This window comes from Aethalodelphis obliquidens, unplaced genomic scaffold, assembly GCF_003676395.1.
Source record: "Aethalodelphis obliquidens isolate GAN/ISIS:26980383/991018 unplaced genomic scaffold, ASM367639v1 scaffold8, whole genome shotgun sequence".
Classification (NCBI taxonomy): domain Eukaryota; kingdom Metazoa; phylum Chordata; class Mammalia; order Artiodactyla; family Delphinidae; genus Aethalodelphis; species Aethalodelphis obliquidens.
In genome coordinates, this window is record NW_020837952.1 from 38,188,390 (window position 1) to 38,207,977 (window position 19,588).

At 43.4% G+C, this 19,588-nt stretch overlaps 1 protein-coding gene across 8 annotated transcripts in view; it reads left to right on the forward strand.

Moving 5' to 3' along the window:
- The first annotated feature begins 621 nt into the window (after positions 1–621).
- The window catches only part of CRADD (CARD and death domain containing adaptor protein), a 239,912-nt gene continuing 220,945 nt past the window's right edge, over positions 622–19,588 (forward strand). For all 8 annotated transcript variants that reach the window (XR_003432942.1, XR_003432945.1, XR_003432944.1 and 5 more), the window contains exons 1-2: positions 622–750; positions 2,307–2,610. Coding sequence is in view for 3 of the 8 variants with exons in the window: in XM_027107193.1 (XP_026962994.1) it covers positions 2,313–2,610 (298 nt within the window). In the remaining 5 variants the exon portion in view is untranslated. The remainder of the gene's footprint in view (positions 751–2,306; positions 2,611–19,588) is intronic.

Below are 19,588 nucleotides of genomic sequence, written 5' to 3' on the forward strand. Positions count from 1 at the left end.
TTTATCTTGCCTTCCAACTCCAAACTACATGCCCCAGACACACTTACTGCTAATGTCCCTAATTCCTCATGACAAATCCCTATCTGTGCAGAATAACTGGTTGATTGCTGTAACTGAATCCTGACTGATTGATTTGTACACTTTTTTTGGGCAGGACCCCTGTGATATAGAGGAATGAACTTGCATTTTAGTGGGGGGAAAACAGATGATAAACAAATAATTAAGTAAAAGTTTTAGTAACTGATATGTCCTTCAGGTAAAAATAAAGCTGGAAAAGGGGATGTGGAGCGCAGGAGGTGAATGTTGTGAGTTTAAATACCGTGGTGGTGGGTACTGCAGTTTTAAATACAAGTGGTCATGGAAGGCTTCCCTGATAAGGTGACTTTTGAGACCCGACTATTATGTCAATTGGGTACAAGTCCCTGGTGGAGTTCATGTGTTAAAATGCAATTATCCAATTACTCCTTTCCTTAGATAACTCCCTAAATGATGCTATTTTCCATCTCCAGGTGGTTATATTCTCTACCCACAGCAAACATGGCGGAAAAGGCTTCATCCTGATATCTGGGCCACCAATAAAGATGGCCACAGCACTTCCTGTGTTTGCCCTTAACAAAGATGGCGACAATACTTCCTGTTCGGGGCTTTTGCCTTCAACAAAAATGGTGTTTACGGTACAGGTTCCCTGACACTTTGGAGTCCGGTTGCAGTTTTTTTTTTTTTTTTTCCTTAGGATACGTGTTTGCAGACGTAAGTAACAGGATCCCAGAACCCCCGTATGCATCTTTTCTCGAAGGCCCCGCGCCGCGGCGTCTGTGGCCTGGGCCCTGCGTGGCTCCCCCGCCCGCTAACTTGCTCGCGGCGTTCCCGAGCCGCTCGGGCTGGGGTGGCGGTGGAGGTGCTCGGGGCCCTGCTCTCCCCTCGGTCTTCTCTGCAGGCCATTCCCAGCACCCGCTTTATAGCGGGTCAGGTGGCCCCTAAAATCTTTCATAGTTCTTCCCGTTCCTAATGCCACAGGGCTTCAGCTGGCGAGGCGGGAAATAAAAAGTTCCACATCGGCGGGGACAGCCCAAAGGGCACATTTTCCTGCTCACCTGCCGCCTCTCGGGGTCGCCCGCTGTGGCTCTACTTTCTGTGGGTGTCATAAAGCCCCATTTGCCGCCCCCCGTCTCCCCTCCCCGCCACTTACATACCCTCTTAGCCGTCCCTCTGCTCACTGGTGCAGTGGTCTTAGAAACAAGCCTTCCATGGCGTGTGGACATTAAAAAAAAATCTTTTAAAGGAAAAAAAAAAAGCACAACATTAAACGTCCCGTGCATGTGTGGCTATGACAGTGTTGTGATGGAGATTCGAAATTCTTCCAGAGGAGGGCTGGAGTCTGTGACTATATATAAGATTTACTGTAGACTGGGCATGAATGCCTAGTGTTCTCCTTGAAGGCAACGGTGTATAGGCGTTTTCTCTTAGGGAAAAAGATCCTTAAACTTATTGGTACCTGCCGGTTTATTGCCCCACTTCCATTGATGATCAGGTTCTGCAGATGCCCGCGGTCTTAAGGGCACTTGTGTGCATATTGGCGGTTTCTGCGGTAATGGGGTATCTCTGATGAACGCAATGTTAAAGGAAAAGCACTATTTCTTCTCAAGTATGTTAGAATGAAATGCTCCTCTGTAATCCTCAGGTAAAAGTTGCTTTTTTTTTTTTTAGAAGATGCTGGGGGTAGGAGTTTATTAATTAATTTATTTTTGTTGTGTTGGGTCTTCGTTTCTGTGCGAGGGCTTTCTCTACTTGCGGCAAGCCGGGGGCCACTCTTCATTGCGGTGCGGGGGCCTCTCACCATTGCGGCCTCTCTTGTTGCGGAGCACAGGTTCCAGACGCGCTGGCTGAGTAGTTGTGGCCCAAGGGCCTAGTTGCTCCGCGGCATGTGGGATCCTCCCAGACCAGGGCTCGAACCCGTGTCCCCTGCATTAGCAGGCAGACTCTCAACCGCTGTGCCACCAGGGAAGCCCCAAAAGTTGCCTTTTAAGCAGGGTCTCTCATCCACTTCTCCCCAAATCTCTTTATGGAACAAGGAATGGAGCTAGGACCCCATTTGTGGAAAGTAAAAGCAGAGAAGATGATTCATGTTCTGAAGCATTCGAAATTAATTCAGCTTGGCTTAACAGCCGTGTATTAAACACCATGGCCTGGCGTTCTGCTAGGGTTCAAAGATGTCCGTGACCTTAAGGAGCTTGCACTGTAAGACACTATCTTTAGGGGCTCATCAGGCTTCCTGTGATCTGAGCTACCATTTTGTGTCTTCCCAGGGAGAGATGGAGGCTAGAGACAAGCAAGTGCTTCGCTCCCTTCGCCTCGAGCTGGGTGCAGAGGTACTGGTGGAGGGACTGGTCCTCCAGTATCTTTACCAGGAAGGGGTCTTGACGGAAAGCCACGTTCAAGAAATTAAAGCTCAAGCCACAGGCCTCCGGAAAACAATGCTGCTGCTGGATATCCTACCTACCAGGGGTCCTAAAGCATTCGATGCCTTCCTAGATTCCCTGCAAGAATTCCCCTGGGTAAGGGAGAAACTGGAGAAGGCAAGAGAAGAAGCCATGGTTGAGCTGCCTGCAGGTAGGCCTCAAAAAGATCATTCCAGACCACCTCCAAGATTGTTGGAACTGTGCCCTTTGGATTTGAAGTTGGGGTTTTAGGCTGGGTGGGGGTTGGCAGGTCCTGAAAGTGGGAAAGGAGTTTGGTTTGCAGGCATGTGGCACTGGAGGAACTGGTTGAGGAGATGGAGTTAGGAAGTGCAGGGAAGGAGGGAGAAATGGAACACGATTGAGAGGGTGAGGAGGGAGCTCAGAGAATACATTTAGAAATGCTTCCAGGGAAAGTTGGCAAGTCACTTGGGAGGCCTGTTCTCATCAGAGAGCCAGGTCATATCTCAGCCCTTGGCATTGGGAGCCATTTGGAAAGTGCAGATGGGAAAGCAGGCTTTAGGCTTCCTGATAACTGATTCGTGGGGTGCCAGAGCGGCCGGCTGGGAAAGGTCAGACTCATGAAGAAGGGGACAGCCTCTAGGAAGGCACGCCTTGCACCTGTTCCCTGGGCTGTCCTGCATGGCCAAAGGGGATTATTTGGAAGGCTGGCTTAGTTTGTTTTTAAAGACTATTGATTTAAAGTCATCCTTTTTACTTTGGCTTTGTTCAGACACCTGGAGTATTTAATTTTATAAGGACAGTAGTTTTTTTTGGGGGGGAGGTGTCTTATTTTGATTTTAAGGAACGTTGGAAGCTATAGAAAAGAGAAACAGTCCTAGTGCTATCAGCCTGGCTTGTAGCAGGAAGATGTGAGATGAAACACTTATTTCTTCTCAACACCTCCCATGACAGTCTACTTTTTACAGAGATTGAGGAGCAGAGAACTGAACTGGCAAAAAAAAAAAAAAGAAGGAAAAAAGAAAGTTGACTTGTAAATTTTTAACAGAGTTAGGAAATTGACATTCTTAATTTTTTATAGCAGTGATAGTTAGACCTACCCCAACTCAGGGATCTCCAGAATTTGTTGTTGCTGTTTTTCAAATACCAATATAACTAGTAAAAACACAAATGCCGGTAATAAAGAAACTACTTTTATTATTTTGCCCCATGGACCTCATATTTTGAATGATTTTCCAGACCACATGATAAGTAATCATGACTAATTCTTCTAATATTTTTATTAATGACATATGTCTGAATATTTGATCAACATGAGATAACTGGGTGACTTACGAAGGCCTGGGAAAATCCCAGTGGAAAAAGCAAAAATATTTTCATTTCCTTGCATGGCCAAATTACAGGTAAATGTATGTTCCGGGCTTTTTGAAATACTGAAAAAAGCTGGCCTTTGAGGACCGCAGGAATTTTCAGGTTGGATTGTTCTTACAAAATAAAATACTCCAGGTGTGTGAACAAAGCCAAACTGAAGTAGGTAAAATGTTTCTACCACTTGATTGAAAGCAGAATATATAACATAGAAGTGGGGAGATGTTAAAAGAAATACTAGGGTGTCCGATATCTTTTCATGGTATTTGACTTAGAGGTTCCTCTTGGCAACACATAGTTGGAAATAACAAAACAGGCAGAGCTGAAAGCCTGTTACTACTGAAATACTTAATTTAATTTTATAATCATTGTAGGTGTTGTAAATAGTATGATTGTATGTTGTTCAAAGAGATGTGACCCCGTTTTCATTTCTTCTGATTCATTCAAAGAACAAGAAAAGTTATTTTTACCAAATGGTGAAAGTTACAATGATGTTGAAGAAAAAAAAGAAAAACATATATATTTTTAAGTGAGCAGTATGAAACATTGCGGAGCAGGAAAAAATTCAGTGTATCTGTGCTGAAGTTTGGAAAAATAACGTTAATACGTTAATTCTGTGGAAGTGGTCAAATGGAACGATAGGTTGGCTACTGCACAAATGAAGTCCTCTCAATTGTTTTACTTCTTGTTGAGTAACACTGCTACTGAAAAAAATATCCTGAAGAGAGAGTTTGATTTACATAGTGTTCTGTATACTTTCCACAGTGGCAGTTACACAAACTCACTTTTTAAATAGTTTTTGTTAATTACTGAATATTTTAAGTAAGATTACAAAATATAAGTAAGGTGTGAAGAACAATGGTACAGTGAACACCTGTCTCCCCATCACTCAGTTAAAAAATATTACATGGGGCTTCCCTGGTGGCGCAGTGGTTGAGAGTCCGCCTGCCAAAGCAGGGGACACGGGTTTGTGCCCTGGTCTGGGCAGATCCCACATGCCGCGGAGCGGCTGGGCCTGTGAGCCATGGCCGCTGAGCCTGTGCGTCTGGAGCCTGTGCTCCGCAACGGGAGAGGCCACAACAGTGAGAGGCCAGCGTACTGCAAAAAAAAAAGAAAAAAATTACATGGCCTTTGAGGACCCCTGGGTGCTCCTCTCAATCCTAGCTCATCCCCAACCTCCGCTCACCGATAAACCTTGAATTTGGAGTTTATCATTTCCTTCTTCACTTTGTAATTTTACATCTCATAAAACTCACTTTTAAAATCCACATATGTTATGGAAAATGCACTACACCGTAAGTTTCAGCAATATCTATATACGTAAGGCGTGGAGGAAATGGTATATTTTAAAGGAGTTGTTAGTTAACAGCCTTCTTTATTTGAGACCTTAAACTTTGTGTTAAATTAACTTGATGGCTGTATTTTAATTATGAAATTAAATTAGGACTTAATTAATTGGAAACCTATTTTTTTTTAAATCCTGGAAAGAGTATATTAGACTTGAAATGCCTTCAGTTTTAATGTAAAAAATGCGAATGGACCCAGAGGCCTATTTTCCAGGACCCCAGTGCTTCTCCAGTGTCGGAGTAATTTTAACAAGGTTTTAAATAGTCCATTTAAATTTTTGTAAAGGCATGTTTGAACTTTGAAGAATTAGAATGTAGGAAAATGTGGTGCTTATGTATGTATGTGTATACAATAACCTCTTCTGACTTTTTACTCCTTTCAGTCGCAGTTATTAATTAATTTGTACAGGTTTGGTGGTCTTCTCTTGGGAGGCTTTGTAAACGAATGGGGAGGAATGGCTTTCTCTTTGGCCGAGAGGTCTATCCTGATTGATCTGAATGAACTGATGTTATTTTATAAAAGGTTTTCTTGTTTTGGTCTTTTCAGAGATTCTTGGTTTTCCTCTTGTTTGTTTGGTTACCTTTTGTGTTTCACTTGTAAACTTTGAGCTACTTCAGAGGACTTCTTTGGTGATTGATCCCGGTTAGTTGCTTTTAATTTATATTCTGGGTGTCATTTTTTGTTTATTTATTTTTAATTTTTATTTTATTTTTTAATAGACACCTAGCCATTTTATTTTATTTTATTCTTGGCTGTGCCGTGTGGCATGTGGGATCTTAGTTTCCCCACCAGGGATAGAACCCATGCCCCCTGCAGTGGAAGCCCTGAGTTTTAACCACTGGACCGCCACGGAAGTCCCTGGGTGTCATTTTTTAGAGAAGAATCAAGTTGTATCTTGATTCTCTCTATTCTTCTAAACCATGCCCCCAGGAAATCCCAAAACATTAAAAAAAAAAAAGTTAAACTTTTGATTCTCTCAGTGTGCCTAGATGACTGGTATCCCTATCCCTATTAAAAAAAAAAAAAGACCAAGATGTTAATGGATAATTGATTTTGTGTTTTTCCTCACCTTATAAAGACACTTATATTTTATTATTTTTTAATCTTTTTTTATAAATTTATTTTATTTATTTATTTTTGGCTGCGTTGGGTCTTCGTTGCTGCGCGCGGACTTTCTCTACTTGCAGCGGGCGGGGGCTACTCTTCGTTGCGGTGCACAGGGTTCTCATTGCGGTGGCTTCTGTTGTTGCGAAGCACAGGCTCTAGGCGTGCGGGCTTCAGTAGTTGTGGCTCGCGGGCTCTAGAGCGCAGGCTCAGTAGTTGTGGCACAGGGGCTTAGTTGCTCCGCAGCATGTGGGATCTTCCTGGACCAGGGCTCGAACCCATGTCCCCTGCACTGGCAGGCAGATTCTTAACTCCTGCACCACCAGGGAAGCCCAAGACTCTTATATTTTAAAAGAGGAATTCTGGCAATAAAATGACTTAATCCCGCTTGGCACCATGGAAGGCACACTTCATGGTATGTCCCCTACTGGACAAGGTCACGTAGTAGACACTAGATTAGCTGGTAATCCTCCCTGGGCTCCTGGCAGGTCACTTAGGAGATGAGGATAGTGCTGAATCTGGGTAAAGGCAGCATGTGTCTTCCTGCCTGGCTTCCCACTACTCATGGGCCCTGTCTAGGCTGACAAGCTCGCTCTGGTGCCTGAGCTAATCTGGATCTGGAAAGGAGGTTTGTCAGCAGCCCCTGTCTCACCAGCTGGTAGGACTTAGCCTTAGGTCATGGTGGGAGTGACTTCTGGGCCCAAGGACTCCCTGTTCTACCATGTTGGCCCTGGCTGTGGGATTGGGTCTCTGCCATGATTCCCACTTAACAGTCAGCCTGGCAACCCTTCCTTTAACCCCAGTCTTTTTTAGGCTTGGGATTTTTTTTTTTTTTTCTTTCTTCCTAGGCTAAATTTCTGCTTTATATTCTCTTAGCCACCAGCAAGGATGAAAGATAAATATCTTATAATGCAGCTCAGTAACTCCTATTTTAGCATCAGATGCCTCAACTCTGGCCTGCTGGAGTGGCTGTCCTGGGGCTGACGTTTGTTGTAGCCTTGCCTGAGCTTGAGCTGGTCCTCGCCATGGACCCTGTGCCCTGGACTCTGTGGCTGTCCTCACTGGAGCAGGATGTAGGGCTGGCCTGTTTCCCCTCTGCCCAGAGGGTCCAGGGCTCAGCCTGTCCCTTTTGGAGCTGTCCTCATGTGACCACGTAGAGCTACGTCAGCCGCTGTTTTGAGATATACTCTGGCTGTCAGATGTATACTTGGATACATCTGAAGTTACTGAGCAATAAAGTTACTGAGCAATAAAAAAGCAATGAAGTTTTTACTCTAGGTATTGTAATAGATTTATTAGAGAGATTTCTAGCCTGGGACTTTTTAATCATACCATGAATTCATACCTACTCTGGGTATGGTGATTTCAGTGTTGTCTTAGTTCATCAGGCATGTGGTCTGTCCAGGCACTTCCACTGTGGCTGAGTAGTGTTCACTCTGTGTCATCCTGTGTCTTAGAGAGGGGATGGTGGGTCAGCATTCAGAGCAAGACCCCTCCTTGTGCTAAGGGCAGATTCTACAGAGAGCCCAGGTTTCTATGTGTCTCCAATATGATTATCATATACTTCCTGAGGACCAACTAGATGCCAGGCACTAGGTGATAAAGATACATGAAGATCTCCAGATCAGCTGAGAAGACTCGTTCATTCATTCAACAGATATTAGTCTTGACCACGTGCCAGACATTGGGTGCTGGGTACATCGTAGTAAACAAAGCGCCTGCCCTTCTGGAGCTCACTATATTCTGTAGTCTGATGGGGACCGACAACGAGCAAGTGAATAAATAATACATCAGGTGGTGAGAGTGCTTTGAAGAACAGTGTGCGTGGTGTTGAGGAAGGGCTTTCCGTAGTATGTGGGGTGGTCAGAGAAAGCTTCTCTGATGAGAGGACGTTGAGTAGAGACCTGAATTCTTCGATAGAGTGGATACCTGGAGGAAGAGCTTTCAGATAGAGGGGACCACGAGTGCAAAGGAACTCAAGTGGAGCCCCAGTGACAGGGTGCCTAGAGCCCAGGCCCTTCTGGGAGAATAATCTTTGCCGGTTGTAAAGGCCCAGTCTCGACTGTTTGTCCTTGTGGTTTCCAGAATGTGAGATGTGTGCACAGCCATGATCTTGGGTGGCTCTTAAAATGATTTTAGATGATATGTGGACATGGGATTAGATCACAAGGTGAAAGAGCTATTTCCTTTTTCTTTGTTTCAATCCTGATAACATCCAAGTGAAAACCTCCATTTGGTACAAGTGTTTCTGTAACATCTCTTGACACTTGCCAATTTTTCTTCGTAACAGACAGCAAAAGCTCCTCATGCTTAAAGCCTTCTGTAGACAACAGTATTTAGTTACAATTTAGTTGTTTTGCTTGTTTTTTCCCCTTGTATCAATTTGATGGGTTTATGACATTATGGCAAGTAAAACTGTTTTCTGCTTACTTTAAAATACATTGTATTTAAGTAAAAATGAGTCAACATAAAGAAAAAGACTAAGAAAATAATAAGGGTATGACAATATGACAAAAAGTGTGAAGATGCGTGTCATGTATTTTCTCATTTGAAAAGAGCGACAGGAGTTTGGGACAGGAAGCATCGTCTGGCTGGCACAGTTGGGGCAGGAAGGCTCTGGCTCTAGTTCAAATGGAAGATAACACCATATTCAAGGTACTTTACTGTTTTGCATATTCAGTGGATGCACAGTGGCTGGGAACTGGTTAAATTTATTAGCAGAATTGCCAGAATGACTTAATTTTAAGTTGTCTAATTTGTAAACGCATTCGCTTGCTGATGTAACAAGTCAGCAAAATGGAGACACATCCCAGTATTCCAGACTTTAAGACTGGGAGGGTGATGGTCGCAGATCATCTCATTTTTCTCTTAGAAAACGGAGTGCTAGAGAGATTAAGACAACTTGCCCATGATCACACAGCTAGTTAATGTAATTTATTGCCAGGACTGGAACCCAGGCCTCCCGACTCTGGATTTAAGACTTTTGCTATGCAGTCTTGGCTCCCTGATGGGTTTGAAATGGAATTGTATTATGCTGTAGTGTTAATCATTGAAATTAGCCTTTAAAAAAATTGTACTAATGCTTTTTTCTTCATTTTAAGAGGAAAATTTCAAGGGCTTTTAGAGGTATACTGGGATGAGATTTTACTAAAATATTTAATTTTTATCAGTGCCAATTTTAATCATTTAAAAGGAAATTTTGATGGGTCAGTACTGCATTTTGTCAGAAGACTCCACCCCTCACCCCACCACCCCTTTCTGCAAGGCTGACATACAGAAAGGGCGGAAGACTTTTATCAAGTATTTATGGGACTGATGAAATAATGCATCTGTTGGCAGCAAACTGCAGCTCTTTCTAGGAATAGCAAACCGTGTGACAGGTCTCTCCTCAGCAGGGATGCCTCCATATCCATCTAAAAAATGGATTTAATGTTCTTTCCTTTTAGAAATTCTCACTGTGACATTTTTTTCTCCCTCCTGTGGATGTATGGGTCGCTTGGCTACATCAATCACCCTACTGACCCTCAGGGTTGATTTAGCTCAGTGTTGTTTAACTCTGGCTTTTAAAAAAAGCCTGATGATCCTCAGGCTTCACCCCAGGCCCGTTCATGCCAAAATCTGTGGAGGTGGGGTCTGGGCACAAACACGCATACACAGGCACAGACACCTTCCTAGGTTAATTTTGAAGTGCAGCCAGGATTGAGAACCTTGAGATCCGACCAGCAGATCGTGCACATGGCTCCTTTCTCGCTTATTGCTCCCTGGGTATGGGCCTCCCAAAGCTGTGTGCTTGCTTGAAGAGTTGCTGTTGTTTTCAGGTGAGGGAAGGTGGAAGGGAGCTAGGAATAGGATGTAGAAGGATAGATAGCTTTGTTTTAAATCTGTGCTCACCATTGTTGTTAATTCTTTGAATTCCCTGAACATTGTTGCTTAAGAATGTTCTAGCATCGCAGACCCCATGCAGGTGTGACTCTACGACCAACATTAAATTCCATTAGCGCTCCTTGGGGATTCATAGGCTATGTGTTCACAGAACAAAACTGAAGAGAGGGTTTTGAACTATCTGGTGAATTTGGATTTGGGGGAATTCCATTCATTGTCTATTCACATTGTTTAGTAATTACAGACCATCCACAGTACTGTGTGCCCTGTAGATCAAGCTATGTCCAAATGGAGACAGAACCTGCTGGAGCAGAGCGAGTTGGGTGCTGCTCTCAGCTACAGAGGGAGCTGAAGATGGCTTGAGGATGGGTGAGAGGAGGAGAGACAAATGGCCAGTCGGGAAGACTGGGACTGGCTTAGTCTGTCCATCTGTGGGTTGGTCAGACAATCTGCCCACAGTTTCTGTTTATAATTAAAAATGAATTTTAATCTTTTCTGTGTCTCACCAAGAACCTCAAATAATACCAGTGAAATAATAATCATAGTATTTATCAGCAGCTTAACTTACCATGTGCCAGGCACTGTTCCAGGTCCTTTGCATTTATTAATTCATTTAATCCTGACAGTAACTTAATGAGGTAGAAGGTATTATTACCCTCGTTGCACAGAGATGTGAAGTCACTTGCTCAAGGTCATACAATGTAGTTAAGCCAAATTTGCAATCTAGGCACTTTGACTTCAAAGCCTGCTGCTTCATGTCCTGTAAAGACACTTTCTCAAAATTTGCTTTTCTCTCCTCCCTAATTCTGATAACCTGTGGCTGCTTCAGAGCCTGTTATTTACCAGCCCCCACGTTTTCCTCCCCCCCTACTCCAGGCTCTCCCAGACATGCAGCCACAGGGTCTTTTTCTTTCCCACCTATTGTCCAAAGACTAATTTCTGGTTGGTCTCTCTCTCCCATCTCTCATTTTATCCTTTTTGGGGGTGGGGTGGGGAGGGGTAGGGTCTAATGTGAAGCCATAGGGGGTCAAGGGACAGGGCCCTTGGGTTGCTTCCATCCCACTTGCTACCTTGAGAGTAAAAAAACTCAGTCTTCTTGGCTGTGATCAGGAGATGGTGTGTTGGCTCTCCTGGTCCTGGAATCAGGTCCCACTTTTCCAGCTCCTAAATCATGCTATGGAAAGTCATCAGTTCCAATAACCAGCTTTTCTGGTGGCGTGGCCTCAGAGTGTAACTGTACGTTTAGCAAGGTAGTGTTCTCTTTTCATGGGTATAGTTCAAACTTGTAGGCTGCTGTTGTAGCTAGCTGCAGGAATGTTTGCCTTTACTTAATTTTAATAGGCAGCTGTGTTTATACTTGTTCCTCTGTTTGAGCAGTAAGGAGTATATGAATATGATTCTTTGGAGGACTTTTCCCCCAGAGGAAAAAAAGAGTACATTGTACTTTTCCAAACAGTAAATTTTAATTGAGAAGGAAATGTAACTTCTAGAAGTTTGGGGCAGGTTTTAGTCTTAGGCTTTACTTTTGTTAGCATTATAAAAGAAATCTTAACTCCTTGTGAGAAGCGCCAAGTTGACAATTCCTGGAAATGTTCATGTTCTATTTATGCTCAGCACCATAGCAGAGAGGGTGGCGACACTGTTACCAAAATAAAACTGCTGAGATGTAGTAAGTGGCAAACGAGAGCTTATGGTTTTATAACCTAAATATAAGACTTTTAAAGCATCTCTCAGTCCCACCATTTGTCCGTAAGGTATATGGGGGCTGAGTGGTAATGATGCAGTTGTTATGGAGAATTACAGAGCAAGCAGAGCACATCTGTTGGGACTTGCCCTGTTGTTAGAACTGGGGAAGGTGAGAGCCGGAAGGTACCTCAGAGACTTTACAGATGAGGGAACTAAGAGATGAGTATCAGTCAAACATGTATGTGGGCTCTTTGGTTCAACCAGTAGACCTCTTGCTAACATAAGCAAAAGTGGAAATTTCTGTAACGTGCACTGGGTAGTTCACAACTTTGAAGTAGTTGCTAAAATTTCAGGGCTCAGTAAAGGCAGGAGTCAGGCAACCCTGGGGATTTCTGGGCATTGATGACCATCTCCAGCTCAGTTCCTCCACTTTGTCTTCTCTCGACGTTCAGAGTCTGGTTGGCCTAGGCTGAGTCATGAGCCCTTCCCTTAGGACACCAGAGTCACCTGGAGTGGGGAAGGGACAGTTCCAAAAGGAAGAGGTGAAAGCTCATTCGTGCTTTGTGATACTAGGGCTGGACCCTGCAAACATTTCTCCTTTGTCAGGTGGTGCAGTGTTAGTTTTCATCAGTATCATGCCCATTCTTTTTATATTTAACAGGTTCTACACTTGTGGGCCTGGAAAGAACTGGTAGCCCTTTAAGGAAGGAGAATGTTCTACATCTTTTTTCTTTTTCTTTTTTTTTAAAAATAAATTTATTTATTTATTTATTTTTGGCTGCATTGGGTCTTCGTTGCTGTGCACGGGCTTTCTCTAGTTGCAGTGAGCAGGGCCTACTCTTCCTTGTGGTGTGCAGGCTTCTCATTGAGGTGGCTTCTCTTGTTGTGGAGCATGGACCCCAGGCATGCGGGCCTCAGTAGCTGTGGCACGCGGGCTCAGCAGTTGTGGCTCACGAGCTCTAGAGCGCAGGCTCAGTAGTTGTGGCGCATGGGCTCAGTTGCTCCGCGGCACGTGGGATCCTCCCGGACCAGGGCTCAAACGCGTGTTCCCTGCATTGGCAGGCGGATTCCCAACCACTGTGCCACCAGGGAAGTCCCTGTTCTACATCTTAATATAGCAAGGCCCAGGTTGAAGGCCAGAGGTAGTAGGAAGAGTAAAGGAGAACAGTTTTTGAACGAAGATAGGTCTTCTAAAACCTTTTCAAAATCAGACGATATTGGGGGGAAAAATGGATTGAGAATGTTGAAGTAGAGAGGAGGTTAGAAGGAGAATTTGGATTGAGTTCTAGCCTAAGGGCTTTACATATATAAACTCACTTTATCCTCATAGACCTTTGAAGTAGGTACTATTACTGTCAGTAGGTAAATCGCCCAAAGTCACACAGCTCAATAGTAGCAGAGCTGAGATTCAAACACTGACAGTCTGGTCTTCCAGTCTTATTGATCACTAGGCAATTCCAGTTCTCGGTTCTGATTGGAGTCATGTGCCTTAGATTACCTGACCTGGGCTAGGCACAGCTTCTTTATTTCCTGACCCCTTTTTGCCTTGGGTCTCACCTGTGGCCAACATTTTCATGCTTTTTTTGTTGTTGTTGTTTGTTTTTTATACAGTTTACCAAATGGGAGATTAAAAGATATACCAAAGAGGATAAAAAATGTTTTTTAAGAAATGTGACTAGACAAAGATTTTAAGAGATTGACATGGCAATTTTTGTTTGTTGAGTCTTTAAACTCTTCTCTCCCCTTTCAATTTCTTTTTATTCTCAATTAGTCTCAATTTGATGGTGCCATGGGAAAATGTGCTTTTTTCAGGCCTCTCCTATTTGTTTGAGCCCTTTTATTCCTTCATGTGTCTGTCAGGATCCATTCTAGAGACAAAAACCACTAGTTATTTGAATAAGGAAAATTTAATATAAAGAATTATACACTAGTAAAAAGTTAACAATGGTTAACTACTGACAGAGGTAAAAGAGGTCTCCAAGGAATACAGGAATAGCAAGTGGAAGAAGCTACTTTTTCTAGGGCTGCAAGAGAGTACAGGTTGAAGGCATTACGAGCTTGCACAAGGCCCCTCTCCACTCCCAAGGCTGTGGTTCAGACCTCACTGGAGGTGAGGTGACTGCCACATGAGTATGCAGCCTGCCGGTGGCCAGGGAACTAGCCGGAGGTTCCAGGCTGGAGCTGGTCTGTAGGAGCTGCCCACCAGGTTGAGAAACTTGTTAGAGAATGTGGGTAGAGCAGAGTTGATTCTCAGAAAGCAGACTGCTGAGTGGTAGAGAAATTCCCTGGATAGTGAGCACCTTTTGTTTCCCAAACACCACTGGCAGTAGTACACTTCAGGGGGGATAAAGCATCCCAAACCAGAATGAAAAGCCCCTTCCTCTGCAATGGCCTTGCAGTATCCCTCTAGTGCCCTCTACTGATGAAAACTAACACTGCACCACCTGACAAAGGAGAAATGTTTGCAGGGTCCAGCCCCAGTATCACAAAGCAGGGCAAATAGGGTGAATACATTGTATTAGCAAGAAGTAATACATTGCTAATTGGTGCACCTCATCTGTAAAAGGATGATAGTACATAAATCCCGAAGTACTTCTTAGACGCTGATTCATTCATTCGGCAACATTTTTTATCTACCATTGCTGGCTGTTCTGCTAAGGCTTTGAGATTATGATTGTCATTGTCTATTTTTCTTTGTTCCTCCCTGCAAAAAGAGTGCAGTCTTCTCTAAGGCAGAGGCTGTGTGTTTTTTTTTTTTTTTGCGGTACGTGGGCCTCTCACTGTTCTGGCCTCTCCCGTTGCGGAGCACAGGCTCCGGACGCACAGTCTCAGCGGCCATGGCTCACGGGCCCAGCTGCTCCGCGGCATGTGGGATCCTCCCGGACCGGGGCACGAACCCGTGTCCCCTGCATCGGCAGGCGGACTCTCAACCACTGCGCCACCAGGGAAGCCCAGAGGCTGTTTTTTTCTCTGTACTTGCAGAATCTGTCTAGCATAGTGCTAGATACATGTTAATCCTCAGGTTTATTGAATGAATGAAGGAATGACTATAAAAATGAATGTAAAGGCAGAGTAGTACCCTCAAAGAGTTTGTTTATTTTAATTTACTTTAGGTTTTTTTTGGCCGTGCCACACAGCTTGTGGGATCTTAGTTCCCTGACCAGGAATCGAACCTGGGGCCCCAGCAGTGAAAGCGCCAAATCCTAACCACTGGACTGCCAGGGAATTCCCATCAGAGAGTTTAAATTGCAACTGGGGAAAGGTAGAGGCAAGTACTTAAGTACTGATATAATACGGTATTCTGGTTATCTTTTGTTGTGTAACAAGCTACTCCAAAACTTAGTGGCTTAAAATAACAGTCCTGTATTTTACCCATGAATGTGCAGTCTGGCCAGGGCTCAGGTGGGACAGCTCATTTCTGTTTCACCCCGTGCCAATTGCGGTGGTTTACCTGGGGCTGGAGGATCCATTTCCCAGGTGGGTTGCTCACATTTCTGGTAAATTGGTGCTGCTTGTTGGTTTCTCTCCACGTAGGCCTTTCTACAGGTAGCTGGGGTTTCCTCACAGTATGGTGGTTGAGTTTCAAAGGGCAGGGAGTAGAAGCTGCTTGTTTCTTAAGTCCTGGATCCGGATACTGGCATAGTGTTGGCTTTCACTGTGTTCTTTCAGTTAAGCTGTCCCAAAGCCCAGATTCAAAGAGAGGAGATAGAGACCTCACATTTCCTGGGGGGTATGTCAATCATTTTGGGGCCTTACTGTACTTATCAGATATAGTGGTTTAAAATATGTATATTTCTTATCATAAATGGGAAATTAGCTGCCCTGTATGAAAGTGACTTGTAAATTAATAACAAATGTTATTTGATGTTGTTAATGTTTAACAAGGAAGTTTTAAAAAGTGAAAATGGATTTTCTTTCCGAATATAAAAGCAACACGTATTTGTTGTTTAAAAAAAAGCTCTAGAAAGATATCAAGAAAATGGAAATCACCCATAATCTTATTGCCCAGAGATAACCACGGTTTATAATAAATGAGTAGTGAAATGCAATATTTGGGTTTTTACCACAGGAAATTTTGTTTTAGAAGCTCTTTCTATTCTGAGCGCTAGTCATTTTGAGAAAGTTATTGATACTAACACTGAAATCCATGGGATGTCAAATAAAGAAAAAAATTCAGATTATATATGTGTGTGTAAAAATATATACTTTTCTTCAGAGAGTGAAACTTTCTGAATCAACCTGAAGTAGTCTTTTCACATTATTATGAAGGCTCGTTGCTATTTCAATTAGCAGAGGGTGGGTGTGGGAGCCCTGGACTTAAATGACCTTCTCCAGTGACTCTTAGGGAACTACGAGTGGTATTTTTCACTCTGCCATTTAAAGTATTTTTCTGTTTATCTTTCTGTGAGTATTCTATTTCAAAGTATTGCACTAGATTATTATATAACCTGATTTTTTCAAAGTCTCCTGTCTGTATGCTTTTAAATACTACTACATTTCTAAATCTTTCTTCTTCACTGTTTTTCCCAAACTGTTGGGCTATAGGTGATTAAGCCTTTGCCTGTGGCGTGTTAAGATATATTGATGTCCTTCAAATTGACTAGATTGGTAAATATGTTAGTGTTCTGAATTGTAGATTAGATTTTTTCCCCCTTGCTCTTGGAAAGGCATTCCGAATACCTTTTTTTTTTTTTTTTTAAACAAATCAGTATATTTCAAAGAAACTGTTAAAACCTTTGGCAGAATAGACATATCCCACGCCCCTCACTCTTTATTACCAGGGTAATACCATAAACCATTGTAGGAGGGGCTGGATAAGTCAGAGAAAAGAGCAGGTGTGAGAAACACCAGAACTTTGCTTCCTGCATGATTTCAGCAAACACTTATTGAATATCTACTACGTGCCAGGAGTTAAACAGGTATACAAAAGTTAAGGTATAATCCCTGCCCTCAAGGTGCTCCAGATAAATGAGATGATACGTGTAAAGTACTTAGAACAGAGCCTGGCATATATTACACATTCAGTTAATGTTTGCTGAATGTTAGTAAAATTCCATAGGAGGCATACAACTAGGAAAAAATGTCTAAAAAGTCGTCTTAGGGAGACAATAATGAAAATAAGGTTGAGAAGCACTGGATGGGGAAGGACTTGTTACCTGATTGGACCCTGGGCTGAGGGAGACGGAGGATTCTGGGATGACGCCCAGGTTTCTGGTTTGGACACTTATTGAAATTCACCAAGACCGGATACACAGGAGGTATGGTTGATGTACAGATTATGCTCGTTGAATTTAAGCTAGTAGTGACTCACAGGTATTGGGCACTTATTGTGAGCCAGCTCCTTTAGGTGCTGTACATTTGTCAGTAGTGCGAAGTAGATACTATAATATTATTGTTCCCGTTTTAAAGATTAGGAAGCTGAGACCCAGCCCAGGGCCACATAGCATTTCCTTTAGTGAAAATGCTTGGTAAGCTTTTGGAGATGTGGGTCTAGGTTCAGGATGGAGTCCTGCTTCTACCTTTTGTTTGCTGTTTGACCTTGGGGATTATTATTATTTTTTTCTCTGAATATAATTCCTTTGTTTGTAAAATAGAGCTGCCTCTTGCTCTTCTCCAAGAGTAGTTGTTCACGTTAAATGAGAGGAGATATGAACACATCTTCTAAAGCGTATGTGTATATGTAGGTAGTATTTTTTTTTTTTTTTCCAGCACGTGGGCCTCTCACTCTTGTGGCCTCTCCCGTTGCGGAGCACAGGCTCCGGACGCACAGGCTCAGCGGCCATGGCTCACGGGCCCAGCCGCTCTGCAGCATGTGGGATCTTCCCGGACCGGGGCACGAACCCGTGTCCCCTGCATCGGCAGACAGACTCTCAACCACTGCGCCGCCAGGGAAGCCCTGTAGGTAGTATTTTTAATGTTAGCTGGTACCCCACAGTAAATGCTGTTTTCTCCCTTGCTGTACTTCTTACCTTTCTCCTCTGTGTTCAGGTAGCTCCCAGGGGTGTTGGAAGGACAGAGTGAGAGCCTCCCACCTTCATCCCTCCACCATTTTTGTTGCAACTACGTCCATGTTGTCTGATTCTTCCCCATCATCCATCCCAGAAGATGACTAAGGAAGCTTTTATTTCCATGGGTTTTCATGAACCTCCTCCCATCTAAACACAGTGATTCACTTCTCAAGCTGTAGTCATTTGACTTCTGCCCCTTACAGCTGTTTTCACAGAGGTCATCGGTGACCTTTGGTTAGGTCGATTGACATTTTTCAGGTTGCCACTTGCTGTCTTGGCAGCATCTGATGTTGGGGGCCACTCTCTCATTCTTGATGTTGCCTCCTTCCTTGGTCCTGTTTTTCCTTCTGCCTCTCCGTCTACTATTTCTCAACTTCTTCTTAGTCTGCTTGCCTCTTAAATGCTTGTCTTCTCCTGAGTTCTGTCACATCCTTCCTCTCCTCTCACTGGCACCATTCTTCTTGGGCAAAGCCCATCTGTACTCATGGCTCGATGACCACTTCAGTAAGAACTGCTTCTAAATCTCTGTCTCCAGCCCAAATAGATAGCTGCACCCCAGTCCTCGGTACCTTAGCTCAACATGGCCAAAATACGACCCCTCATTTCACACATCAAACTTCCTCCTCCTCAGTGATACTTATTTTTCTCCAATTCAAAAATATATTCCTATATATGGGCTTTTTTTTTTTTTTTTTTGAGTTCCCCAACCAGGGATTGAACCTGTGCCCCCTGCAGTGGAAGCATGGAGTCTTAACCACTGGACAGCCAGAGAAGTCCCAAAAGTGGGCTTTTGTTTAATTGTTATTTTATTTTATTTATTTTTAAAGCACTTATTCCAGACATCACTTCTTTCTTGAAGGTTTGCATGACCCCTTCATGGCTAGCTGAGAAACTCCTCTTCTGTGTTTCCAGAGGGCTTGGGGCATATTTCTGTTATGGCACACCCATGCTATGTTAGAGTTTTGTCCTCAAGCATACTCTGAGTTTGGTGAGGGCAAGAACTTAGTTTTACAACCTTATAGACTCAGAACCTAACATGTTGCCAGATACCTAGTGGGACCAATAAACATTAGTTGAATGGGTGATCTGTGGTAGCCTTATTTGCTCCCCTCACTTCCCTCTTAATCTCTAAGTACCATAACTATTTATATTAGTTTGCTAGGGCTGCCATAATAAAATACCCAGGCCATGTGGCTTAAACAACAGAAATTTATTTTCTCACAGTTCTGCAGGCCGGAAGTCCAAGATCAAATTGTCAGCAGGTTTGTTTTCTTCTGAGGCCCCCTTGGCTTGTAGACGACTGGCCTCCTGCTGCCTCTTCACATAGTCATCCCCCGGTGTGTATATCCCGGTGTCTCTCTGTGTGTCCTCATTTCCTCTCTTATCAGGATACCAGGCAGGTTGGATTAAGGCCACCCTAATGGCCTCATTTTAACTCAGTTACGTCTGTAAAGACTCCAAGTACAATCACAGTCTTAGGTATTAGGGGTTAGGGTTTCAACATATGAATTTTGGAGAGGCCGTTCAGCCCATAACACTATTATTGCTTTTTGAAAAACTTTATCTTAGTTTTCAGCTCATCCTGGATAGGCAGCAGATAACAACTCTTTAGTTCTTGACCCTCCGTGAAAGTGATTCTTTGGCATTTCTTAGTCGTTTCTATTTAGTGTTTGCTGAATACCAGCCATTAGCCATTCATTTTACCAAACTTAAAACAGAGTTTGTTCTGGTCCCTGTGTAGCATAAGTTCTGAACTGTCTGTCTGGGTATTAATCC